The sequence below is a fragment of the Salmo salar genome, chromosome ssa07, assembly GCF_905237065.1.
Source record: "Salmo salar chromosome ssa07, Ssal_v3.1, whole genome shotgun sequence".
NCBI classification, from domain to species: domain Eukaryota; kingdom Metazoa; phylum Chordata; class Actinopteri; order Salmoniformes; family Salmonidae; genus Salmo; species Salmo salar.
The window spans coordinates 21,692,928-21,720,526 of record NC_059448.1 but is presented as its reverse complement, the minus strand read 5'-3'; the positions used below and the strand labels follow the sequence as shown (position 1 = coordinate 21,720,526).

General features: G+C 40.6%; 2 protein-coding genes across 2 annotated transcripts; both read right to left on the bottom strand.

Moving 5' to 3' along the window:
• Nucleotides 1-783: 783 nt before the first annotated feature.
• On the bottom strand, nucleotides 784-27,331 carry LOC106608711 (uncharacterized). The gene is made up of 6 exons (XM_045721723.1): nucleotides 27,289-27,331; nucleotides 26,843-27,184; nucleotides 26,355-26,711; nucleotides 1,353-1,481; nucleotides 1,195-1,244; nucleotides 784-1,080 (listed from the first exon to the last, which is right to left on the bottom strand). Exons 1-6 carry the CDS (start codon nucleotides 27,326-27,328, stop codon nucleotides 964-966), a joined length of 1,035 nt encoding a protein of 344 aa, XP_045577679.1. The 5' UTR covers nucleotides 27,329-27,331; the 3' UTR covers nucleotides 784-963.
• On the bottom strand, nucleotides 9,758-11,539 carry LOC123743751 (uncharacterized). The gene is made up of 5 exons (XM_045721724.1): nucleotides 11,187-11,539; nucleotides 10,709-11,059; nucleotides 10,248-10,364; nucleotides 10,050-10,099; nucleotides 9,758-9,889 (listed from the first exon to the last, which is right to left on the bottom strand). Exons 1-5 carry the CDS (start codon nucleotides 11,503-11,505, stop codon nucleotides 9,758-9,760), a joined length of 969 nt encoding a protein of 322 aa, XP_045577680.1. The 5' UTR covers nucleotides 11,506-11,539.
• Nucleotides 27,332-27,599: the final 268 nt, after the last annotated feature.

The window sequence follows — 27,599 nt, the reverse complement described above, 5'->3', positions numbered from 1 at the left end:
TGGTCAAATTGAAGAGCAAGTAGTATAGCCTACAGTATGGGAGAGCTAAGAGTTCTGAGAGAGAGAGAGAGAGAGAGAGAGAGAGAGAGAGAGAGAGAGAGAGAGAGAGAGAGAGAGAGAGAGAGAGAGAGAGAGAGAGAGAGAGAGAGAGAGAGAGAGAGAGAGAGAGAGAGAGAGAGAGAGAGAGAGAGAGAGAGAGAGAGAGAGAAGAGGGTCCTGTGTACAAAGCCAGCAGGCTCTAACAAAGCACAGATACATCCTCACCTTGTGTTCATCACAGACTGCAGACTTACTGTAAATAGGTTGCGTGTGTTTGAGGGCATGTTAGTGGCACAAGAAGAGATTTAAAAACGGTTTAACACTACAAATTAAAGCTGCAATATGTAACTTTTTGGGCGACCAGACCAAATTCACATAGAAATGCGAGTGATAGATCTTTCATTCTCATTGAATGCAAGTCTAAGAAGCGGTAGATCTATTCTAGGCGCTCTATTTCTAAGTTTCCTGTTCTTAAGTTTAGTTTTTGCATTTTTTACTTTCGGTTTTGTACACTAGTTTATAACAGCTGAAAATACAATATTTTTGCTTATTGAAAAGATATTTCACAGCGGTTTAGATGGTACAATGATTCTCTACATATTAGTTGTTTTGTCACATAAACTGAAATTAGGTGAACTATAAGAATGTCAGCAACCAGGAAATGGCGTAGCGATTTTGCATATTGCACCTTTAAAGATCCTGAGTATGGCCTGAATAAATACATTCAACTTCCTTTGTCTTAACTGTTAAACGCTTTATTCATTTTATCACAAGCAAGTCCATTTAAAATGAGTTTGGCAGAGAAGCAATGCACTTAATTCAAGTAGCTACAGTAATTATATGTTTCAGTAATACAGATAATAATGTTAATAAAGGGAGAGTTGATAAAAAGAGAATTCATTGGACTGTTTCATTCATCCAGTTCTACTGTCTGATTCCAGCGTACACCACTGTCTCCATGTGACCTCTCTGTCTTCTAGACCTGTTCTTCTTGTTGCTCAGATTCAGAGCTACGTAATGGAGATGGTCTGCATCTTGGGCCTGTGAGAAACAATTATAAGGGGGAGGGGAAAATAATACCATAGGTTATTATTTAACATAAACATTTCCGTACATATTTTTATGGTCATACAAAATGTAAGGAATTGTATTTACCCCTGCAGCCGTAGAAGGGACTGCTGGACATGTCGTCAGAGCGACAGATCCTGAAAAGAAACACCCCAAAGATAAAAATACAGACCCTTCTTCCACTGCAGATACATCTGTAGATGGTGATATTAAAGAAGAGCAACTTCTAAAAGGGAGTCACATACCTCTGCACTGCAGACACTTTCTCTGGTTCATCTTGTACATGATGCAAGCAAGGACAATGATCAGGATTAACGAGAAAGCCAATCCTACACCCAGGCAGTACACCAAGAGAAGAAGGTCTGCCCTATGGCCTGTGGACATTCAAACATTGATAGAGGACGCTCAGAATAGCAAGTAAATGTATGTTCCACACAGCAGATTAGTAAAATATAATTAAGATACAAGCCGTATCACCTACCTTGAATGTCCAGCTTGGTCCCGTTCCCAAACAGTATCTCCCCACATGAGGCCACAGCACAGTAGTAAGTCCCAGCATCATAGAGGCTGAGGTTCCTCTTGGGGAGGTTGTAGACACAGCTCTGTGTATGAGACCCAGCCTCAGAGCTCTTCTCACACTGATCACTCCTGTCTCCATGGGTGTAAATGATTCCTGGATGGGATTCTCCTGAGCCATGTCTGAACCAATAGACACTGTGTTCTCCTACACAGGTCTCAGTGTGTATTGTACAGTTCAGAGTCACAGAGTCTCCTGGCTGGACTGACTCAGACACAGGCTGCTGGAGCACAGTCATGTTTCTGGACCCTGAACCTGACAAGAATGTTTTTAAGTCAGTAAATCTGTCCCCAATGTTGTTTCCCAAGTTAACATTGTTGAAATCATACACAGTCATATCTGATCATGCAAATACAGCATATTTAAGCCATGGTATCCAAAACGTAATGTGGAAAAATCCCTTAACATTCTAGGTGCAAAACATTAGTTACTATTTCCTTTCTTTGTAAATTCAGATGTTGTACCTTTCACAGTGAGAATGACTCCTGCTCCAAACTCCACCTGGTTGGCATAAGAGTTCCCACAGTAATATGTGGCTGAATCAGAGAGTTGCATGTCTGAGATCTTTAAGTGATTCATTCCTTCACCGCTTTGCACTGAGAAGTGAGTGTTACCCATAAATTCATGGTAAAATGTTGCATTCTTGTTATACTTGTAAAAGGTTGATAAGATTTGAGGATTGTCACCCAATATTTGCTTATACCACATAAAGTACCGTGCCATGTTGCCTTTATAGAAGCAGTGCAAAGTCACTGTCTCTCCAACATTGGCCGTGACAAGATCCATTTCTGAGGATTGTGCAGCAGCTAGAATACACACAGAGACATGATCCGTTACTTCCGCAAGTCCTTTATATACCCAACACATACATATATGAATTGCATCTATAAAGTACCTGAGTGTACATCCCTTAAGCAGAGAAATATAAAAGTTGGACTTACCCATCTCTACAAGAAGTGCCAGTATCAGACACAGTGATATCATCTTTGAAGATGTCCTCTTCACAACCTGTGTGTTGAGTGGAAAAAGTCCACCTACTGTATGCAGACAACACTTCAACTATGGGGTTATTGGTGATTGGTCGAACTGGACGCGTCATTTTTGTTAACACCTTATTCAGCCAACCATGGTCTTCGTAACTGAAAATCACTCATATAATCCATGCAAAGTGAACCAATGCTTACTGTATAGGATATTTTGGAGAGGGTGGGTGAAGCATACACCCTTTGCGGTGTCTAGATGATAAATATATTTTTTTAAAGATTGTGTGGTTTGCTTTTTAGGCACCAGCTGAATCAAAGATGTCAAATACTGAGGCAGTGTTTAAAGATAATATATTTATGTCCTTCATTAAAGTGGGTTGAAAGTATAATGTTATCTGGTAAGTATGCAGTACATTTTAAATTATACATTACACATACATGTAACTCCATGCTCTTGGTATCAAAGGTGTGTGCTTTAAATAGATTTAGCCCCACCCCATGCAACAGTTACAGGCAGTACTCCTGATGACCTATAGGAGGACTGTTTTACATAGAACATATCCTGATATGTAGGGTGAACAGGGGTGGAGCATTACTGTGAGGGTATATGGGGAAAACACCTACAGAATGAAAGTCAGTCTTATCCCTGTCATTCATGTACTAACTCAAGTGTAGGCTACTAGTTGAGAGTTTGGTAGGGGTGTACCTCGTGGGTAGGCCTCTTCACTGTAGCTTAGTGTACATTGATACAATTTCTACTTTAAACTCTGTAAACAAATTATTGCAGTTTGAATTAATTAAACCTATGACCTTTTAAGTGGCAAGATACAGGCAACATGTATATAAGTGGACTGTGTTGCTAATTGTCATGGTTGTGAACAACATTGAAAGAAAGAGAGAAAACAGAGTGACACCACATAGACATCCTGCTGAAAACCACATAGAGACACAGGGTGTGTAAAAGGCCAGCAGGCCTGTCCAAAGCGTAGAGACGGACTTGTTTTGTGCTCACAGCAGACCACAGTGTGCAGGTACCTGTGAACATCTCACTGTGTGGGTGCATGAATGGGTGGGTTTAGCATTTATCAGTAGGTTGGTTCTGCAGAAGCCCTCTGCACACATTTATACAAACATACTGTATGTACAGAACACAGGAGAAGGGACAAGTCTATTTTAGTCAGTATCAGTTGTTTAATATATCAGTGGATATTTATTAATGCTAAAAGTAGCAAAATAAGCAGAGATTTCAGAAGAGCAGTTTAATCAACTGACATACACTACCAGTCAAAAGTTTGGACACACACACTCATTCAAGGGTTTTTCTTTATTTGTACTATTTTCTACATTGTAGAATAATAGTGAACACATAAAACTATGAAATAACACATATGGAATCATGTAGTAACCAAAATATTTTTGATTCTTCAAAGTAGCCACCCTTTGCCTTGATGACAGCTTTGCACACTCTTGGCATTCTCTCAACCAGCTTCACCTGGAATGATTTTCCAACTGTCTTGAAGGAGTTCCCACACAAGTTGCGCACTTGTTGGCTGCTTTTCCTTCACTCTGCGGTTCTTATGAATGTCCATCTTGGTCCCGTTCCCAAACAGTATCTCACCACAGCACTGTAGTAAGTTCCAGCATCAGAGAGGCTGAGGATCGTCTTGGGGAGGTTGTATACACAGCTCTGTGGAGGAGACCCAGTCTCAGGGCTCTTCTCACACTGATCACTCCTGTCTCAATGGGTGAAAATGATTCCTGGACGGGATTCTCATGAGCCATGTCTGAACCAATAGACACTGTGTTTTCCTACACAGGTCTTACTGTGTATTGTACAGTTCAGAGGCACAGAGCCTCCTGGCTGGACTGACTCAGACAAAGGCTGCTGTACATGCTGTTGGACTACATCTGAAAAGAGTGACAGATTAATATTATGGTCTGTAAATTGTATTGTCCTGCTAGATTTATTTACAATTACAATATACAATTTAGAATGTATATTTAGAATTTCATGGATGCAAAATGAATATCCAAAATCTAGAACTAAGTTGTAGGTTACCTTTGACTTTGCCCACTTCAATAGCAGCATAGTAGTATGTAGCTGAGTCCCCTAACTGACTTGTCTAGTTAAATATATTTTAAATAAAAATAAATAAACTGTGTCTTGGATTGTCACGGCTGTCATAGAGAAGGGACCAAAGTGCAGCGTGTTTGTAGTTCCACATTTGATTTAATCTGTGAAACTTTGCAATACATAAATAAACTGAATCAACAAAACAAACCGTGACACAGAGGAGAAACAAACACTACTCAAAAATAATCACCCACAAAACTAAACTACTTAATATGACAAAACTACTTAAATATGATCTCCAATTAGAGACAACAAGGACCAGCTGCCTCCAATTGGAGATCATCCCAAACAAACCAACATAGAAATACAAAAACTAGAACCTAAGAACATAGAAATAAAAAACATAGAAAACACAAAACACCCCCTGTCACGCCCTGACCTACTCTACCATAGAAAATAACATCTTACTATGGTCAGGACGTGACAGTACCCCCCCCCCATAGGTGCGGACTCCGACCGCACCTAAACACAACAACAAACCCCCCCCCCCCCCAAAAAAAAACAAAAAAATAAAAAGGGAGGGTAGGGTGGGTAACTCCTGTCTATGGCGGCTCTAGTGCATTCCACATAACCTTATCCTCCAGCGGATCCTCCAGCAGAGGAGGCGGCTCCGGTTCGGGGCGTAACCCCCGCTCCACCCGCTGATCCCTCTGCTTCAGTACCACCGGACTGTAGATCATTGCCGGAGGCTCTGGGCTGCGGGCCGTCTCAGGAAGTTCCGGGCTACGGGCCCTCTCAGGAGGTTCCAGGCTGCGGGCCGTCTCAGGAGGTTCCGGGCTGCGGGCCGTCTCAGGAGGTTCCGGGCTGCGGGCCGTCTCAGGAGGTTCCTGGCTGGGGACCGTCTCAGGAGGTTCCGGACTGGGGACCGTCTCAGGAGGTTCCAGACTGGGGACCGTCTCAGGAGGTTCCAGACTGGGGACCGTCTCAGGAGGTTCCAGACTGGGGACTGTCGCAACAGGCTCCATGCCATAGATCGTCACTGTAGGCTCCGCGCCATGAATCATCCCTACAGGCTTCTTGCCATGGATTATCCCTACAGGCTCCGGGCCATGGATCATCCCTACAGGCTTCTTGCCATGGAATATTCCTACAAGCTCCGGGCCATGGATCATCTCTACAGGCTTCGTGCCATGGATCATCCCTACAGGCTTCAGACCATGGATCATCACTGGAGGCTTCTTACGTGGAGCCGGAACTGGTCTCACCGGACTGGGGAACGTCGCTGGAGGCTCCGGACTGGAGGATGTTGCCAGAAGCTCTGGACTGGGAAGACACACTGGAGGCCTGATGCGTGGTGCTGGCATAGGGGGCGCCAGACTGGTAACACGCACCTCACGGTAAGCACGAGGAGTTGGCTCAGGTCTCCAACCTGACTCTGCCAATCTCCCTGTGTGCACCCCACCAAAAAATTTGGGGGCTGCCTCTCGTGCTTCCCTTGTTGCCGCGCTCTTGCTGCCTCCACCTGTTCCCCTGGGAGGCGCTCTTCTCCTGCCCCTAAATCCTCCAAAGCCCTGGATATACTCCTCCTTGTCTCCTCAAATGTCCACAGGTCCATATCACGCTGCTTGGTCCCTTGGTGGTGGGTGATTCTGTCACGGCTGTCGTAGAGAGGGGACCAAAGTGCAGCGTGTTTGTAGTTCCACATTTTATTTAATCTGTGAAACTTTGCAATACATAAATAAACTGAATCAATAAAACAACAAACCGTGACGCAGAGGAAAAACAAACACTACTCAAAAATAATCACCCACAAAACCCAGGAAGAAAAACCCCTACTAAAGTATGATCTCCAATTAGAGACAACGAGGACCAGCTGCCTCCAACTGGAGATCATCCCAAACAAACCAACATAGAAATACAAAAACTAGAACCTAAGAACTTAGAAATAGAAAACATAGAAAAACACAAAACACTCCCTGTCACGCCCTGACCTACTCTACCAAAGAAAATAGCATCTTACTATGGTCAGCACGTGACATGGATATGGTCAGGTTAAAGCTGTCAACTCGTCTCTTCACACTCAGATGTTTAGTCCCAGTTAAGTCCTTGGTAAAGTTATATAACTTACACATTTATTTGAGAATTAGAAATATCATCATCAGTGACACCATCTTTGAATATAAAATATTGAGTGGAGAAAGTCTACCCATGTATACAACACTTCAACAATGGGATAATGGGTGATTGGTTGAACTGGACCCAGTCTTCTTTGTTGATGCCTCATTCAGAAGACCATGGTCTTGTGGTCTATTGCAACCTACAGAGTCACACAGTCTACTGGCTGGACTCACTGAGACACAGGATGCTGTAAAATGCAAGTAATTGTCTTGAAGGTTTTACTTGTTTGGTGGTTTGTGGTTTTCTCACCTCTCTGGAAAACCCTGGATCAACATAGTAGGCAATTTGTTTTCTCACCTCGCTGGAGAAACCTGGGTCAAAATAGTAGGCTATTTGTTTTCTCACCTGTCTGGACAGCCCTGGGTCAAAATAGTAGGCTATTTGTTTTCTCACCTGTCTGGACAGCCCTGGGTCAAAATAGTAGACTATTTGTTTTCTCACCTGTCTGGACAGCCCTGGGTCAAAATAGTAGACTATTTGTTTTTTCACTCTTACTTTAGTTGGACTTTATTTATTTTTTCTCCATTGCAGAAGACAAGCAAAACCAAATGTACCTATAGTATTTGAAGGAAAACTATTCTTATTTTGAACAGGCCATTCAACAGTTACTGTACTCCAGGAGGGCTGCTATACATTGAACATGTCTTCTCTTGTCTAGCGGTTAAGAGCATTGGGACAGTAACCAAAACGTCGCTGGTTCGAATCCCCAAGCTGACTGGGTGAAAAATCTGTGGATGTGCCCTTGCGCAAGGCACTTAACCCTACTTAATCCAGTAAGTTGGTCTGGATAAGAGCATCTTCTAAATGACTAACATGTAAATGTATAAGGGTGACCAGGGGTAGAGCAGTGGGAGTGAATATGGGATAAACACCTATTGAATGAAACAAGTCAATTCTATGTCAGTCTCATTCACAGAAACATGCATTAACTTTAGTGTAACACCTGTGAGTGCATCACTGATTGGACACCCCAGCCTAATGTAACTAATACACATGACACACTTTATCCACTCTGTATCACTCTCTGGTTAGTGTTGTTCTCATAGGAGGCAATCTATCATAAGGAGGATCCTCCTCTATTGGTCTCCTTACAGAGAACCCTGCAGTAGTCCTAGAACACTTGTCTGATTGAGAACGTACTAGTTCTCCCATGACATCATCTTAAAATGACCCCTCACCCTGAGCCCATAGATGTAGAATAGATGGTTCTGTATTATGACATGAGATGCTTAACTTGGAGAGTTCAATAGAGTTCTTAGCAGTTCTTTGTGGTTTGTAACTGATTTCAGATAACTATTTATATCTGAGTAGGTTTATATAGAACTGGTTTGCTGTGACTGCAAGCTGTCAGTAGGAACTTAAACAACAGTAACAAATGCGAAAACAACTGACTGACACCAGATAGACATCCTGCTGAAAACCACAGAGACACAGAGAGCAGGTAGGAGGGTCCTGTGTGTACAAAGCCAGCAGGCCTGACCAAAGAATAGATAAAGCCTCGTACTTAGAGCAGACCGTAAGTACCTGTGAACTTGTTAGATGTGTGTGGGGGGATGTGAGTGTCATGCTATCAACACGTCTAAAAGAAGGTCAAGACATTTCATTGGAGATATGACTTTAAAACAATAGGTTGTGTGCCTTACTTATGCAAAGACTCCCTGGAACTGAATTACAAAACTACACACTCAAAAACATGAGTCATTGTCTTCATCATACAGATCACTCTACTACCTGTTTCATTTAGAGTGATTGTTGCTCCTTGTTACTAAGCTACACTTTATTATGACTATGTTGAGGTTAGTAGTAATGATCCAGTGATGATGACTGTCTGGCCTGTTTGCTGCTATTTAAATACGCTCGAAATGATTTTTAACATGTTATAGATGTGTAATAAGCATGTAACAACTACATTACCTTGTTATAGATTCTTCATAGCCACACATTGTCTTTTTTGGCATTTGTTTGACTGCTATTTCAGCTAGACACATGAACTTTCACAGAAAGGCACGTTGTCAATGATACTTCATCCAATTAGTGGACATTTTGAACACTTCTACAAATTGCTGCCAACTCTACCGTTGAGGCAGTTATGGGGACTTCCATGTTCACTGCTGCACCCTGTTGAAAAAGAAATGGATTGCAGTTCTGCAAGGGGCACTTATACATATTCACATTTTGTCAATAGTTTGTGAAAACTGCTCAGTTACAATGTGAACATGGTCATATTTGAAATCAGTCTCTCAACCATATCAATTCGGTTCAAAGTATATTTAGCTAACAAGTTTATTTTTTGTTCAGTCTTTTGTTACGGAGACAGAGAGTTGGGCTCTTAGTGACATGGATGCTGGTGGTTTTGATGGTGTGTGAAAAGTGAGTGTGGTGAGGACTGACGGCCATTGCTGGGGGTTAGAGTTGAGTTTACGTGAGTGGAAAATCTATTCAGGGCAGTCAGAACACCACAGAGAGCTGTGATACAGGATACAGCTAAAAGAAGACAGTTTGAGAGGCTAAAACACCAGCAATAGATACATATTTACAGTTATTTTGCAACCAACCATATGTTTTACATTGAGCATAGGCTTGAGATGGTTGTTGCACACTGAATCTGTGGGTGAAAGTGTTGTAGAAATGTAACGACAGAGGAAAATATGAATGAAAATCAAACAATTCCTCTCTATGAAAGCAGTTGAATGTTTTATTTGATCAAAATTGAACAACAGAATCAATGTAAAAAGAAGCTGTAAGTAATTGTAACTTACAATGAAAAAGCCATAGTCAAACATACAGTGTAAAAAACACAGAATCAATGTAAGTTATTAAAGAGGAAAAGTTGAGATTTCAGTCCATGTTTTGGCGTCTCACACCAGAGTACACAGTGTCTCTCTCCATGGCGCTCCTCTGTCTCCTGGCCTTTGGTTTCTTGTGGACGACGTTCAGAGCGGCGTAATGGAGAGTATCAGGCTCTTGATCCTAAGAGGAATAACAAAAATGAAAATTCAAATATTTGGTATTATACTAAATACTGCGGTATAGTGAAACAATCCTGTAATAAAATGCATATTTTCATATTTTGATTGAAGGAAAAACACATTGATTCAGCAACAGCTAAACAAGTGTTAGGTCAGGTTACCTGGTTATCATGACTGGGGACTGTTGGAGCACTTGGCTGAGGGTGCGTTCCTTTTAATCAAACACAAATAATCAATACAATTATTATCATAATACAATGAAGAGACTTTATGACCAATTTTAACCAAAACATGTCAAATAATGTAACTGTATCAACAATTGATAAGCATACTGTATCTTGCTCAATAAAATTGCTTACCTATGCACTTGCTACTCTTGTACAAAACACAAGTAAGGACAATGATGAGGAGGACACACAAACCCAACGCTACGCCAAGGCAATACATGAACAGAAGATGGTCCTCCTTACAACCATCTGTGAAATATCAAATAGGGATAGAGACACTGAGACACTGAGGAATAAAGCTACGACAATGTTAGAGACACCAACAAGACTCGGCCTGATCTGAGAGTCAAACTTTCTTCTCTCATATACAAAGATATCTGAATGATGTAGAAAAACAATGATATCTGAATGATATAGAAATACAAAGACATCTGAAGGATATAGAAAAACAATGATATCTTAATGACCTAGAAAAACAAAAGTATCTGAATGATATAGAAAAACAAAAGTTTCCGAATGATATCTTGCCTGCAATCTAAAGAACTTTGATTATGTAGATTATTATAAAACAGAATGTCAGAAGTATCACATACGGTCAATGTCCAGCTGGGTCCCGTTGCCAAACAGTATCTCCCCACATGAGGCCACAGCACAGTAGTAAGTCCCAGCATCAGAGAGGCTGAGGTTCCTCTTGGGGAAGTTGTAGACACAGCTCTGTGGAGGAGACCCAGCCGCAGGTCTCTTCTCACACTGATCACTCCTGTCTCCATGGGTGTAAATGATTCCTGGATGGGATTCTCCTGAGCCATGTCTGAACCAATAGACACTGTGTTTTCCTAAACAGGTCTCAGTGTGTATTGTACAGTTCAGAGTCACAGAGTCTCCTGGCTGGACAGATTCAGACACAGGCTGCTGGAGCACAGATATGCTGTTGGACTCTGAACCTGAAGAGAGTGAGTAACTAAAGTAAAACTAAGGTGTGGGTGAAAAACATGAAAAGCCGCAGTTGTACAAACATACCAACATGCAGGGCTACACAATTTTTAATTGACGAAGCAAATGTTTAGCTACCTTTGACAATTAAAACAGTTCCCTCTCCATATGTGAGCTCATAGATGACTGTAGTGGAACAATAGTATGTAGCTGAGTCCCCTGGCTCTGTCTTGGATATGGTCAAGTTACAGCTGTAGTCTCCTCTCCTCACACCCAAACGTTTGGTCTCATTAAAGTCCTTGATAAAGGTGTTGGAATAATATTGGCCACCATAAAAAGAGGACGTCATGTGGAGGGGTTTCTGTCCAAAACTCTGCTTGAACCAATGGAACCTGGTCACCGACACTTTCGGACAAAAGCAAATGAGAGTCACAGTTCCTCCCAGCTCAGTAACCATCACAGGGGTTGGTTGGATTACGTTTGTTTTGGTAAAAGCACAAACTGTCAAAGCAAATAAACAAAATGGATCAAAGACAAAGACATGGATAAACCATTTCTACCCATTACAGAGAGAACATCCACTTAACTTATCATATTCAAACTACATACTACAAATGTTTAAAAAAGGAACTCAATTAAATTGTCTTACACTTACCCAAGTTGATGTAAAATATAAATACTTCTCTATTCATCATTGTGACATTAGTCCCTTCTGCACTGTATAGTGTGTGGGTCTGAGAGTGGGACACTTTATATGCACCTTATATATGACGGCACTTTAGATGTACCCAACATACAGTAGGAGGGAATACTGAAACGAGAGATTTTATTGGCCGACGACAATTCTAGAAGTGTGTCCTCTGGCTTACCATAGTCTAAGCTTCCTGGGAGTTACTTTTTAAGAAGACATTATAAAGTAAGTCAGAGTTACTGGATCACTCAGTCAAATATTTGCTTAATACAACTGTTTATTTTTAGAGAGAAATTAAAGATTTACTAAAATGATTTCTCTTTTGATGTTTGGACAGGAATCTGTGAACGATCTCTAGTGCTGCTAATACTACCAACACCAACCCAGCCCAACCCAAGGGTTACAGTAATCATCCATAATGCACATTTACCCACCACTGCATAGAAGCCACATTTCTGGCTCTTGATTTTCATCATCAACATTAAATACTGATATTAGTTATATGAGCAATAGCATTGAATAATATATATTTTTGGTGGCCTAATTTCAAACCTTTGTTTGTTTCCAATACCTTATTTTTTTCATGAAGGAAGAGGTAACAAACCAATTGAGATGACACTCAATCTGAACCTGCACTTTGTCCTCTTGTTGAATGTTTTAGGGTTCTTAAACGTTTTCAACTCGAGACCCAAATGAGAAATTGACTGTCCTCCCATGACCCAAATTCGACCTCCAACGACCCTAAATAAGAAGAAATAGTGTGTGATTATAGATGTATTCTCATAATTCAGGACCCATAGTTTATGAAACCCTGCACAGTTTAGGGTTTGGAAAATGCTTTTAGCTTGTGGTTTGTATTCTTGACATTGTACATCTAACTGAGAGGCAGAGGTCTGTTGTTTACCATCCAGATGAAGAGAGGTATGTAAAGAGGCAAAATAATTACAATTTAGCATTTACTGTTACTCTCAAGCGGGAAACCTTCACTCTTGTGCAGACATTTAGAAACGAAACATGACAATTTGAAAAATAAGCCACGGGAGTTTTTTGAGCGAGAATAAGGACGACTTTCGGGTAGTAAAACATGTATAAAAGCAACAGATACCATTAATAAGAAGGGGCTAGAAGAGTCTTATATGGTGAGCTACCGAGTGGCTAGAACAGGCAAGCTACATATTATTGTAGAGGACTTAATTCTTCCTGCTGCCGCAGATATGGCTGGGACAATGTTGGGGGGAAAGGCAAAAAAAAACGATACAGACAATGACTTCATCAAACAACAGCTGGCGAGCCTGGCACAGCTCCTTGTATATGTCCGTTACGTTTATGAGGGGTCAATTAAGGAATCTTCTTCTGCAAACCACTGGAAACCAGGACAACATGAGAGGATAGATGGACAGCTTTGTGACATCAAATGGACTTTGGTGGTCAAGATGTGTTGGTATCTGTACTGATGACACAAAAGCCATGACAGGGAGACATAGTGGAGTGGTAACGAGCGTGCAAGCAGTTGCTCCCTACGCCACTTGGGTACACTGCAGCATCCACCGAGAGGCTCTTGCTGCCAAGGGAATGCCTGACAGCTTGAAAGACGTGTTGGACACTATAGTGAAAATGGTTAACTTTGTTAAAGCAAGGCCCCTGAACTCTCGTGTATTTTCTGCATTATGCAATGATATGGGCAGCGACCATGTAACGCTTTTACAACATACAGAAGTGTGCTGGTTATCAAGGGGCAAAGTATTAGTTTGGGTGGCAGGTTGCCTAGTGGTTAGAGCATTGGACTAGTAACTGAAAGGTTGCAAAATCGAATCCCTGAGCTGGCAAGGTAAAAATCTGTCGTTCTGCCCCTGAACAAGGCAGTTAACCTCTATGGGCTAGGTGGGACGCTTGCGTCCCACCTACGTAACAGCCACTGCCAGCCTGTGGCGCGATTTTCAAAACCTTAAAAATCCTATTACTTCAATTTCTCAAACATATGACTATTTTACACCATTTTAAAGACGACTCTCCTTTATCTAACCACACTGTCCGATTTCAAAAAGGCTTTACAGCGAAAGCAAAACATTAGATTATGTCAGCAGAGTACCCAGCCAGAAATAATCAGACACCCATTTTTCAAGCTAGCATATAATGTCACAAAAAACAAAACCACAGCTAAATGCAGCACTAACCTTTGATGATCTTCATCAGATGACACTCCTAGGACATTATGTTATACAATACATGCATGTTTTGTTCAATCAAGTTCATATTTATATCAAAAACCAGCTTTTTACATTAGCATGTGACGTTCAGAACTAGCATTCCCACCGAACACTTCCGTTGAATTTACTAAATTACTCACGATAAACGTTCACAAAAAACATAACAATTATTTAAAGAATTATAGATACAGAACTCCTCTATGCAATCGCAGTGTCCGATTTTAAAATAGCTTTTCGGTGAAAGCACATTTTGCAATATTCTGAGTAGATAGCCCGGCCATCATGGCTAGCTATTTTGACACCCACCAAGTTTGGTACTCACCAAACTCAGATTTACTATAAGAAAATTTGATTACCTTTGCTGTTCTTCGTCAGAATGCACTCCCAGGACTTCTACTTCAATAACAAATGTTGGTTTGGTTCCAAATAATCCATAGTTATATCCAAATAGCGGCGTTTTGTTGTGCATTCAAGACACTATCCGAAGGGTAAAGAAGGGTGACGCGCCCGGTGCGTTTCGTCACAAAAAAATTCTACATTTCCATTACCGTACTTCGAAGCATGTCAAACGCTGTTTAAAATAAATTTTTATGCAATTTTTCTCGTAAAAAAGCAATAATATTCCGACCGGGAGTCGTTGTTTTCGTTCAAAGACTGAAAATAAAAACATGAAGTCGTCTCGTGCACGCGTGCGCCACTCTCATTGTTCTCAGATCGACCACTATCCAAATGCGCTACTGTTTTTCAGCCATGGCCTGCAAAGTCATCATTCAACGTTCTGGCGCCTTCTGAGAGCCTATGGAAGCGTTAGAAAATGTCACGTTACAGCAGAGATCCCCTGTTTTGGATAGAGATGATCAAGAAGGCCAAGATATGGTCAGAGAGGGCGCTTCCTGTTTGGAATCTTCTCAGATTTTGGCCTGCCAAATGAGTTCTGTTATACTCACAGACACCATTCAAACAGTTTTAGAAACTTTGGAGTGTTCTCTATCCAAAGCTAATAATTATATGCATATTCTAGTTTCTGGGCAGGAGTAATAATCAGATTAAATCGGGTACGTTTTTTATCCGGCCGTGAAAATACTGCCCCCTATCCATAACAAGTTAACCCACTGTTCCTAGGCCATCATTGAAAATAAGAATTTGTTCTTAAGTGACTTGCCTAGTTAAATAAAAATAAATTAACACATTTTTTTAAATTGGGAGACGAGCGTAACGTTTTCTTTACTGACCATAATTTTCACTTGTCTGACCGCTTGCATGATGACGAGTTTCTCACACGACTGGCCTGTCTGGGTGATGTTTTTTCTCGCCTGAATGATCTGAATCTAGGATTACAGGGACTCTCCGTAACTTTTTTCAAAGTGCGGGATAAAATTTTGGCTAATATTAAGAAGTTGGAGCTCTTTTCTGTCTGCATTAACAAGGACAACACACATGTCTTTCCATCATTGTATGATTTTTTGTGTGCAAATGAACTCAAGCTTACGGACAATGTCAAATGTAATATTGCGAAAAGATTTGGCATGGGTCCTCAGATCCTAAAAAAGTTATACAGCTGCACCATCGAGAGCATCCTGACTGGTTGCATCACCGCCTGGTATGGCAACTGCTCGGCATCCGCCTGCAAAGCATTACAGAGGGTAGTGCGTACGGCCCAGTACATCACTGGGATCAAGCTTCCTGCCATCCAGGACCTATGTACCAGGCGATGTCAGAGGAAGGCCCTAAAAATTGCCAAAGACTCCAGCCACCCAAGTGATAGACTGTTCTCTCTGCTACCGCACGGCATGTGGTACCGGAGTTCCAAGTCTAGGTCCAAAAGCCTTCTCAACAGCTTCTACCCCCAAGCCATAAGACTCCTTAACAGCCAAATGGCTACCCGGACTACTTGCATATACCCCGCCCCCTTTTTTTACGCTGCTACTACTCGCTGTTTATTATCTATGCATAGTCACATTACCCCTACCTACATGTACATATTACCTTCATTACCTCGACTAACCTGTACCCCAGCACATTGACTCGGTACCGGTACCCCTTGTTTTTAGCCTCGTAATTGTTATTTTCTTGTTTCTCTTTTATTTTTTTACTTTAGTTTATTTAGTAAATATTTTCTTACATTACATTTTTATTAAAACTGCATTGTTGGTTAAGGGCTTGTAAGTAAGCATTTCACGGTCTACACCTGTTGTATTCGGCGCATGTGACAAAAAACATTTGATTTGATTTGTACTAGACTGTCACCAGTTAAAAAGTAAACATTGGCTGTTGATTACATCACTCTTTTAACATGGTGGGATCTCGAAAAATATTGGATATCAAAATGGGGTCACAGGACAATTTTTTTGGGGAACAGCTGATTTAGGTTTGGTGGGGCTCATAGATGACCCCAAGGCTTCACCCTACAGATGGATTATACATGTTCAGACTAACTATCCACCAGCCCTAAGCCTTAACCCCAGCCCTAGCCTAACTCTGACCATAGCACTTACCTCAGCCCTAACCCTAGTCCTAGCCCTAACCCTAGCCAGACTAAAGTTACAAAGGTAGGCAGGTCTTTTCAGGTGTTTTTGCGAAAAGTGGGGTAGCTGCAGTCCAATCTGGTGACGGGAGCTATCTGCTATGGGTTAGACTGTTTTGATTGATCGGTGTGTTTTTTTCATCAGTTCCTAACCACGCAGCTACCATACATTGAGCTACCAATACCGCAGGAGTTTGGACGTCTGTTTTGAAGCCAGAGCATGACTCTGAGTCATATTTCACTGTTAGTTTTACACAAATAATTGTACATTTTCAGTTATAAAACTGACGATTGTTTATTTTTTATTAAAAGTACTGATGATGGGTGTACTGTTGCTTCATGTGTTGTGTGGGTGGGCTTACTGTGACTGTCACCCTGATATTGGCTACTAGGTAGCTACTTCCCACACTGTTGCCAGACAGTGGTGCTTGGGGGAGCGAAGGGCACTGTTTTCCGGTGTTGTTGCCGGTAATTCCCTCCCCATTGAGTAATATACTGTATGTATGCATCTATCAAGGTGACATCTAGATGTTAATCAATATTAGTTTTTGTGTATGCTGCTCTCCTACTTGAAATAAAATAATGATGGTAAAACATCGCCACATTAGCTACCGCCGCGACACGACCGTGATATAGCTTCCCAGTAAGAAGCTCCTCAGGTCGGCAGGCACTTTGATACAACACCGGTGCACTGGTCGCCGGCTTATCGACTTGTCATTCAGTCCATTCAGCGAAACGGTCTTGAGTTCCAAAAACTCTGCCCAATTAGCTGATTCGCTCGCCCCATACTCCTGTCGCCATATTAGGCTACAGCTACCGATAGTTGTTTTTATCTCATAATCATAGCATGCAGATCTCTCTGGGTATAAGAGCTACTAACCCAGGGATTCCCAAACTGTTTTTGCCACAAACCCATGTAATCAAAGGTCAATTTTTGCTGTTATAATTGGAGCTATGACAGTCTATTACAAATCAGTCTAACAGTACTTTTGACAGGTTTTCAATCTGAAGGAAGTTAGGTTTGAAGTGACTGAAATGCATCAGAAAGGCAATGGGAAGTTCAGATGATTACCAGGCAATAGTTTTGTATGATATTCTGTGCAGAAAAGAACATCATCATTAATTATGTTCTTTTTTTCACCCAGTCTGAGTTAGTGCCTGGTCTTGTCCACTCTGTTCTGGCTTCCTGAGAGTATTATCCTCCTGTAATGGGGTCAAAATATTTTGTAGTTTCAACCATTCCAAAGATAGAGCCACATTTGTAGGAAGAAAACAGAAACAGCTCTATTTATGGTGTAGCCTCCTAGGTTTTGTATTCAAGTCAATGTACCCACAGGAGGACAGAAGCTAGTTTTCCTCCGGCTATACCATGGTGCTGCCCTACAGTGCTGCTGAGACTACTGTAGAACTTCATTGCAAAACAGTGTGTTTTAGTCAATTATTTGGTGAGGTGAATATGTTTAGTATAGTTGTATGTAAAAAGGATAACTTATTTATTGTTTCATTATTTTATTTTTAATGAAATTCACTGAGTAGGATGGTCCTCCCCTTCCTCCTCTGAGGAGCCTCAACTGGTATACACATGATGGGGATCTATCTACAGAGGACAACGACAAAACTCTGTCTGGCCATTTCTCAGTTAATAGGAGCAGACAGAGCCCGCTGTAATAGTGCAAACTTACTATTGAAACAAAGGATCATGCCTATGTATTTAAGATTGAAATATACAGTGCATTCGGAAAGTAATCAGAACCCTTGACTTTTTCCACATTTCGGAAGGTTACGGCCTTATTCTAAAATGGATTACATGTATTTTTTTCCTCATCAATCTACAAACAGCACCCAATAATGACTAAGCAAAAACAGATTTTTAGACATTTCTGAAGATCTATAAAAAAAATTAAATGAAAACTGAAATATTACATAAGTATTCAGAACCTTTACTCAGTACTTTGTTGAAGCACCTTTGGCAGCGATTACAGCCTCTAATCTTCTTGGGTATGACGCTACAAGGTTGGCACACCTGTATTTGGGGAGTTTCTCCCATTTTTCTCTGCAGATCCTCTCAAGCTCTGTCAGATTGGAAGGGGAGGAACACTGCACAGCTAATTTCAGGTCTTTCCAGAGATGTTCAATCGGGTTCAAGTCCGTGTTCTGGCTGGGCCACTCAAGGACATTCAGAGACTTCTCTTGAAGCAACTCCTGCGTTGTCTTGGCTGTGTGCTTATGGTCTTTGTACTGTAGGAAGGTGAACCTTCACCCCAGTCTGAGGTCCTGAGCGCTCTGGAGCAGGTTTTCATCAAGGATCTCTTTGTACTTTGCTCCGTTAATCTTTCCCTTGACCCTGACTAGTCTCCCAGTCCCCTGACTAGTCTCCCAGTCCCTGCCTTTTGGCAAACTCCAAGCGGGCTGTCATGTGTCTTTTACTGAGGAATGGCTTCTGTCGGCCCACTCTGCAATAAAGGCCTGATTAGTGGAGTGCTGCAGAAATGGTTTTGCTTCTGGAAGGTTCTCCCATCTCCACAGATTAACTCTGGAGCTTTGTCAGAGTGACCATCAGGTTCTTGGTTAAATCCATGACCAAGGCCTTCTCACCCAATTGCCTAATTTGGCCGGGCGGCCAGCACTAGGAAGAGTCTTGGTGGTTCCAAACTTCTTCCAATTAAGAATGGTGGAGGTCACTGTGTTCTTGGGGGCCTTCAATGCAGCAGAATGTTTTTGGGACCCTTCCCCAGATCGGTGCCTCGACACAATCCTGTCTCGGAGCTCTATGGACAATTCCTTCGACTTCAGGGTTTGGTTTTTGCTCTGACATGCACTGTCAACTGTGGGACCATATATAGACAGGTGTGTGCATTTCCAAATCATGTCCAGTCAACTGAATTTACCACAGGTGGACTCCAATCAAGTTGTAGAAACATCTCAAGGATGATAAATGTAAACAGGATGCTCCTGAGTTCAATTTCGAGTCTCATAGGGGTCTGAATACTTACGTAAATAAGGTATTATTTAAAAAAAATAGATATATGTTTTTGCTTTGTCATTATGGGTATTCTGTGTAGATTGGTGACAACATATTTTTTATACACTTTAGAAAAAGGCTTTAACATAACAAAATTTACAAAAAGTCAAGGGGTTTGAATACTACACTTTGTAACACTTTTCAGTATAGTACCTGAACATGCATGGACTAGATTGAGATTGAGGTCTTCGATTAATCAAAACATGTATATTTTTTGTCTCTTGCTCTTGTCCAGTCTGATGTTTGAAGATCTTTGTCCCTGGAGACACAGTTAATATGGAATGCTTCATCACTGGGGATCTCGGCAACTACTACAACTGGTCCTAGGTGACAATGATAGTCTGAGTCAGTCCAGCCAGGAGACTCTGTGTTCTGAACTGGACAATACACACTGAGACCTGTGCAGGAGAACACAGTGTCTATTGGTTCAGACATGGCTCAGGAGAATCCCGTCCAGGAGAGCCAATACTATACAATGATTAAAAAATAGGAAATATAAACGGTTTAATTCTTTCATGTGGGGACATTCAAGTGGTGACTGAAGCAGATATGAGGACCCTTGTCATCCTCTCCATCATAAGAACTGAAGCCCTCGTCTGCTGTCTGATCATCATCTTCATCATCTACCTCGTAAGAAAATAGATCAATTCAATGATTCAGTTTCTAAATCCTTCAGCTGTTACAAACAGAAATATGGTTTACTGTCTGTTCAAATGTTTAACCTCTATGGGCTAGGTGGGACGCAAGCGTCCCACCCGTGGTGCACTCCATCAACAGCAGGTGCATTTCAAGAGCGGCAAATTTGAATCCAAATAAATGTCAAAATTCAAATTTTTCAAACATACAACTATTTTACACCCTTTGAAAGATAAACATCTCCTTAATCTAACCACGTTTTACGATTTCAAAAAGGTTTTACGGCGAAAGCATAAATTTAGAGTATGTTAGGACAGTACATTTACAAGAGTTGTGTGTAATGTTGTGCCAATTCAAAGACAGGTGTCACCAAAACCATAAAATCAGCTAAAATTATCCTCTTGAGGATACCGTAGGATAGGGGGCGCCACAGCGCATTTTGAAAAAAAATCGTTCCCATTTTCAACGGCCTACTAATCAAACTCAGAAGATAGGGCATGCATATACTTATTATATATGGATAGAAAACACTCTAAAGTTTCTAAAACTGTTTGAATGGTGTCTGTGAGTATAACAGAACTCAAATGGCAGTCAAAACCCTGAGACCGATTGAAACAGGAAGTGGAATTCTGAATTGTGGACTCGACTTCTCATCTTTCCTTATTAATCACACCGTTAACCTCTTCAGCGTCTGATCCCGTTAGTGGGATCAAAATCCAGCGAAAAATCATATCGCCAATTAGCATTAAAAAAAAATCATAATTAAAAAAAAATAATAATAATATATATATTTTTTTTTTATAGATACACCTCTCCTGAATCGACCCACGTCGTCCGATTTCAAAAAGGTTTTACAGGAAAAGCAAATCATTAGATTATATTAGATGAGTCCATCGTAAAAAGCAGCTTCATAGCCATTTTCCGACCAACCACTTGCATCACATATAATCAAAAAACAGCTAAATGCAGCACTAACCTTTTACAAACTTCATCAGATGGCACCCCTAGGACATCATGTTATACAATGCATGCATTCTTTTGTTCAATAAAGGTCATATTTATATATAAAAACAGCATTTTACATCTCTGTCTGAGGTTGACTACATAATTTCCCCTCAAAAGCGTCCCGGTAAACAATGCTACATTTCCCTAAATTACTATCCTATAACGATTTTTTAAATGTATATTGTCAATCTAACATTTATAGATGAATATCTCTTGAGAACACCCGTCATACCAGATTTTAAATTAACTTTACTGGGTAATCACACTTTGCGATAAAAGGAGATGCGATACTCAGAAAATTAGCTAATATACAGAGCTCGACGCCATCTTGGAAAGAATCTCATGTCACATCTTATCTTGTATATTATTGTCAATCATCGCCTACCTTTAGTTGTCTTCATCAGAAAGCATCCCAGGTCCACAACAGATGTATTTTCGGTCAAAAAGTCCATACTTCACGTTCCATTAGCCTGATGTTGGTAGCGCGTCCTATGGCTCTCTCCAAGTGCAGGTCTGAAGTTCATAATAAATGCAATGCTCGCGCATGTAGGTTCGTTCAAACATGTCAAACGTTGTATAAAATAAATCTTCAGGGCCTCTAACACCAAGAGAGCCAATAAGATTCGAGGGGGATGATGTCATGGCCTTTAAAACCGTATCCAAAGGTGGGGGCAGACATGGCCGCCGGCGTCATAATGGTGATGGCCCATCCCCTGTGACCAATTTCAAACTCGTGTCATTCACTGAGTTTTGACTCTATAAGGCTCAAACCAATGTGAAAGGACTGGCGACATCTAGTGGAAGCAATAGGAAGTGCTCACTGAACCATGGTTAACCTGTTGGGTCTAGGGGGCAGCATTTGCACGTCTGGATAAAATTTTTTTACCCGATTTAATCTGGTTACTAATCCTACCCAGTAACTAGAATATGCATATACTTATTATATATGGATAGAAAACACTCTAAAGTTTCCAAAACTGTTTGAATGGTGTCTGTGAGTATAACAGAACTCATTTGGCAGGCAAAACCCTGAGAAATTTTCTGACAGGAAGTGGATACCTGATGTGTTGTATTGACTTTAAACCTATCCCATTGAAAAACACAGGGGCTTAGGAATATTTTGGCACTTCCTATTGCTTCCACTAGATGTCACCAGCCTTTACAAAGTGTTTTGAGTCTTCTGGAGGGAGATCTGACCGAACAAGAGCCATGGAACGATGATGTCCCATTAGACACCTGGCGCGCGAGTTCATGTTGGGTACCCTCGTTCCAATACGTTATAAAAGAGTATGCATTCGTCCACCTTGAATATTATTGATGTTCTGGTTAAAAAAGGCCCTAATGATTTATGCTATACAACGTTTGACATGTTTGAACGAACGGAAATATATTTTTCCCCTCGTTCATGATGAGAAGTCCGGCTGGCTTACATCATGTGCTAACGAGACGGAGATTTTTGGACATAAATGATGAGCTTTTTTGAACAAAACTACATTCGTTATGGACCTGTGATACCTGGAAGTGACATCTGATGAAGAGAATCAAAGGTAATGGATTATTTACATAGTATTTTCGATTTTAGATCTCCCCAACATGACGTCTAGTCTGTATCGCAACGCGTATTTTTCTGGGCGCAGTGCTCAGATTATTGCAAAGTGTGATTTCCCAGTAAGGTTATTTTTAAATCTGGCAAGTTGATTGCGTTCAAGAGATGTAAATCTATAATTCTGTAAATGACAATATAATATTTTACCAATGTTTTCTAATTTTAATTATTTAATTTGTTACGCTGACTTGACTGCCGGTTATTGGAGGGAAACGATTTCCTCAACATCAATGCCATAGTAAAACGCTGTTTTTGGATATAAATATGAACTTGATAGAACTAAAAATGCATGCATTGTCTAACATAATGTCCTAGGAGTGTCATCTGATGGAGATTGTAAAAGGTTAGTGCATCATTTTAGCTGGTTTTATGGTTTTGGTGACCCTGTCTTTGACTTGACAAAACATTACACACAACTCTTGTAAATGTACTGTCCTAACATACTCTAAATTTATGCTTTCGCCGTAAAACCTTTTTGAAATCGTAAAACGTGGTTAGATTAAGGAGATGTTTATCTTTCAAATGGTGTAAAATAGTTGTATTTTTGAAAAATTTGAATTTTGACATTTATTTGGATTCAAATTTGCCGCTCTTGAAATGCACCTGCTGTTGATGGAGTGCACCACTGGTGGCACGCTAGCGTCCCACCTAGCCCCAAGAGGTTAATGGGAGCATACGCAACTTGTCTCAGATATGTCTCCATCCTGCTCTTTCCCTCTTCCTCGCTCTGATTTGTTTATTGAGAAGCTCACTGCAGCATAATTTTCTGTGTCCATGGTCAAATTCTAAAATAAAGAAAGAGAGATATGTACTTCATCCACAATTACTAAATTACCCCAGTGACCTATATGAAGCATGAGATTTTATTGAGAACATGAAGCAGTATAACTTCAAGAAAAGTGTCCATGGTCACTCCTAATTAAAAAACAAAACACATATTTTTGGGGTATTATTGTTTGGCATTCATACCTGATATAGTATTCATTGATTACATTAGTATATGGCATTCATATATCATATATTTTGTATACAGTTTAACAAAGTCAAACTTAATCACACTGCTTACTTTTTTGCAGAGCTCTCCTCCACAAGAGAATGTGTCTTGCTGCCAGGATAATAATGATAACAACCAGAACAGACATTATGAAGTTCAGCAATCCGGCTTGGTTATTTTGAGAAGAAGATAAATACATACATATGTTTTAAAGGGGGTAATTCTTAAAGTTGCTGACCAGAAACCCCCCACATATAATTTACAGTACATTTGGTGCCCCGTGTGAGTAGAATGCATACCTCTCAGAATTTGTAAAAAAATACATACAGATATATATAAACAAGGTCTTACCCTCAATGTTCAGCTCGGCTCCGTTCACTTTAATTCATTCATTAGCTAAAGAGAACAACACAACATTTTGACATTCAGTAATTCTAATTGAAAACATAGTTTGCTACTAAATGTTCTGTTTCTTCACTGACCTTGAATCATGAGAGATGCACCATCTCCAAAATAGTATTCATTATACCAGAATATTCCAAATTAAAACTCAAATCATCCTTTGTAGCTCAAAATTAGACATCTTTGCGAAATCTCCCTGGAATTGCACTTTTGCATGGTATGTGGATACATGGATACAAGTCCATGTCACGGTGTGTGTTTCAGCCATATCCAGGGTAACAGTGTAGACTTTAAAAAATAAAAATGTTTTTCTTTTATCTTTTGACTCTTTGTGTTTCATAATTGTCCTTCAATTCGCAAGAAGCTAAATGTATGTCACAGGAGAAAGCATCCGAGCGAGCAAAACAGCGGCCCTCTGTCTCTCTACTTGTAGGCCCTCTATCTGATACTGTCTGGTCCAAACGAGTACAACATTGTTGCTGCCCATAGCATTGAAGGCAAGAGAAGCCAGCGAGCATCTGAACTCCCTTGACAAAAAAAGTCTACAAAATTAGCCAATTAGCGTTGAGGTAAACTGAGCAAGCTCAACTGTGAATGGTCCTGGCACACCAAAATAAAGTGTCAAGGGAAGCAAGCTTGGATTTGGCATCACTACTATCAAATCCAATTGACAGGATATGTCATTGAGAGATAAACTTGTATCGTTGCATCGATGTGTTGTTGTCCTCCGGTTGCTAGCTAGCCAGCTGGCTAAAATTGTCCCTTTCTGAAATTAGCCATGGATGGAGATAGGGATTTGGATTTGTGGTTTTACTTAATTCTCCGTACTGGCCAATGATTATAACCTTGATTCTGATCCAACCATTAATTCATATATTGTTGTGCCCCTGGCCTGAGAGGATGGAAGTTCAATATGTAGCTAGATGTAGAAGGCTAATGTTAACTAGCTAACTAGCTAACATTGCCCATGAATGGAAGTTATGCTAGCGAGCAAGCATTTTAGCCAGGACAACAAAAAATAAAAGTGTGTACTGTATGACAGTGATGGACCGTTTCATCAACATAAAAGAGAGGAGGATGGCATTGGCGTTTCTCTACAAGTAGGATGAGTCAACATGTTTTTCTAGTTGCGCAAACATGCATGCATGCACACACACACACACACACACACACACACACACACACACACACACACACACACACACACACACACACACACACACACACACACACACACACACACACACACACACACACACACACATGCACACAGATATCAGAACCATGGACAGCCACATCATATTTAGTTTACGTTAATTTGACTAAATTGTTTATTGTAGATTTTACTTGTCAATGTATTAGACTAAGCAGAGGTGATTTAATGATGTTGAAATGTTGAAATTGAAATGGTGCTGAAATAGTGGAGGCAGCTCCTGTTTTCTTTGTGGTTCTAAATCAGTAGTTGTTTAGTGGTTCAAAAATGTCGGAAACATTGCTTGACCATGCTGTAGGTCATGTAACTAACTGATACTATACATTCAATATGCTTTGTGGACTTCACTGGACAGAGGTTTGTGTCTGGTTATGTGATAAAACAAAGATGTGGTTGAATTTATTCCGCCACTGTGTCTTCTTATTGTCTCGGTAATTAGGCCTACATATCACGGTCTCAAGGCATATAACAGGTTATAGGTTAAGCTATTATAAGCTATTATTTTGTATGACAATCCATCTCTTTTTAACCTCATGTAGTTAATTAACAATGCATATATACATGTATACATCTAACTGATATTTAAAGAATGTACATTGCATAGAGATGCATAAAACTTTAGATTCATCAGCTATAACATTAGATACATTGGATACATTAGATATAAAGTAATACCTCTGCTATCTCTGTTCAGAGTCTTGCACAGCGCCCAGACAAGTAGAAGGGTCACTATCCACAGAATGATGTTGGAGACGACCAAGGCCAGAACAGTAGGGCTAAGATCAAATGGAGAATCATGTTCTGGAACTGTGGAAAGGGTATCAGAGAATTCATATTGTATTCATGAGCGCTTAGGAAGATCATCAAACAGTAAAGTATGGCATCAAAAACTGATGTTGATATTGTATAGCTTGTTGAGACAAATGTATGGGATCATTTGGAGGTAGGCCGTTTGCATGAATATACAGTATATTTTGTGGATATTTATATATTAATTGGGAATTACCTTGAATGTCCAGCTTGGTTCCGTTCCCAAACAGTATCTCCCCACATGAGGCCACAGCACAGTAGTAAGTCCCAGCATCAGAGAGGCTGAGGTTCCTCTTGGGGAGGTTGTAGACACAGCTCTGTGTAGGAGACCCAGCCTCAGGGCTCTGCTCACACTGATCACTCCTGTTTCCATGGGTGGAAATAATTCCTGGATGGGATTCTCCTGAGCCATGTCTGAACCAATAGACACTGTGTTCTCCTGCACATTTCTCAGTGTGTATTGTACAGTTCAGAGTCACAGAGTCTCCTGGCTGGACTGACTCAGACACAGGTTGCTGGACAACAGCATTACCATTCAACTCTTCACCTTTGAAATGAAATGTAATTGATTTATCGTAAAGAATATTTTTTAAATCATGTCACATATTATATTTCAGCGTATCATTATTCAGCGTATGACTTCAAGCTTTGTTTTCTTCAAACATGTAATTGCATTAACTATAAGCATCAAGGCAGTTCCAATTCCAAACTCTATGAAGTTTAAGCGCAAAACTCCACAGTAGTACATCCCAATGTCCTCTTGCTTTGTTGAAGATATATTTAGGGGAAATATCCCTACTTTTATCAATACACCAAAACCCCCGTTTCTAAAGTTACCTAAATAATGTACATGTTTGTAAAAGATCTCTGCCTTTGCCACACACTGGAGTTCCTTGCCAGTGGTCATCTTGTACCACACCATGTGATCAACATTACTGGTTACATGGCATTCAACTGTCACGTTGTCCCCCAACTTTGCTGCAAGGAATGGAGCAGGCTGAGAAATCTCAGATGATTTGGTCACATCTGAAACAAAATCAGGTATTTTCATTGAGAAAAAGACTGTATACCAAACACTTATTATTGAACCCAGATGGAAAGTAGACTATCTTGGGAAATGTGTCACTTACAAGAGTTGCAGAGAAGAAGAAAGACCAAGAGCTCAACCATCTTGTCCTCGCCTCTAGCTTTTCTGGAGCAGGGGTGATTTGTAGTGTGCAACTTGTAAAAAGACATTGAATCACCAGATCTGTGGTCTGATTGGTTAGATCTAGGTGGGGTCTGATTGGTCTATTAAATGTGTTCAGCTGAACATCTGATTGGCTGTTCAGTTGGTCATATGTGGAACAGGAACAGTCTTTCTATGAAGTTTGAATCAGTGTCACTTTGCGAGACTGGATACAAGAAAATACAACCTGAAAATATGATGTTTGGATCAGAC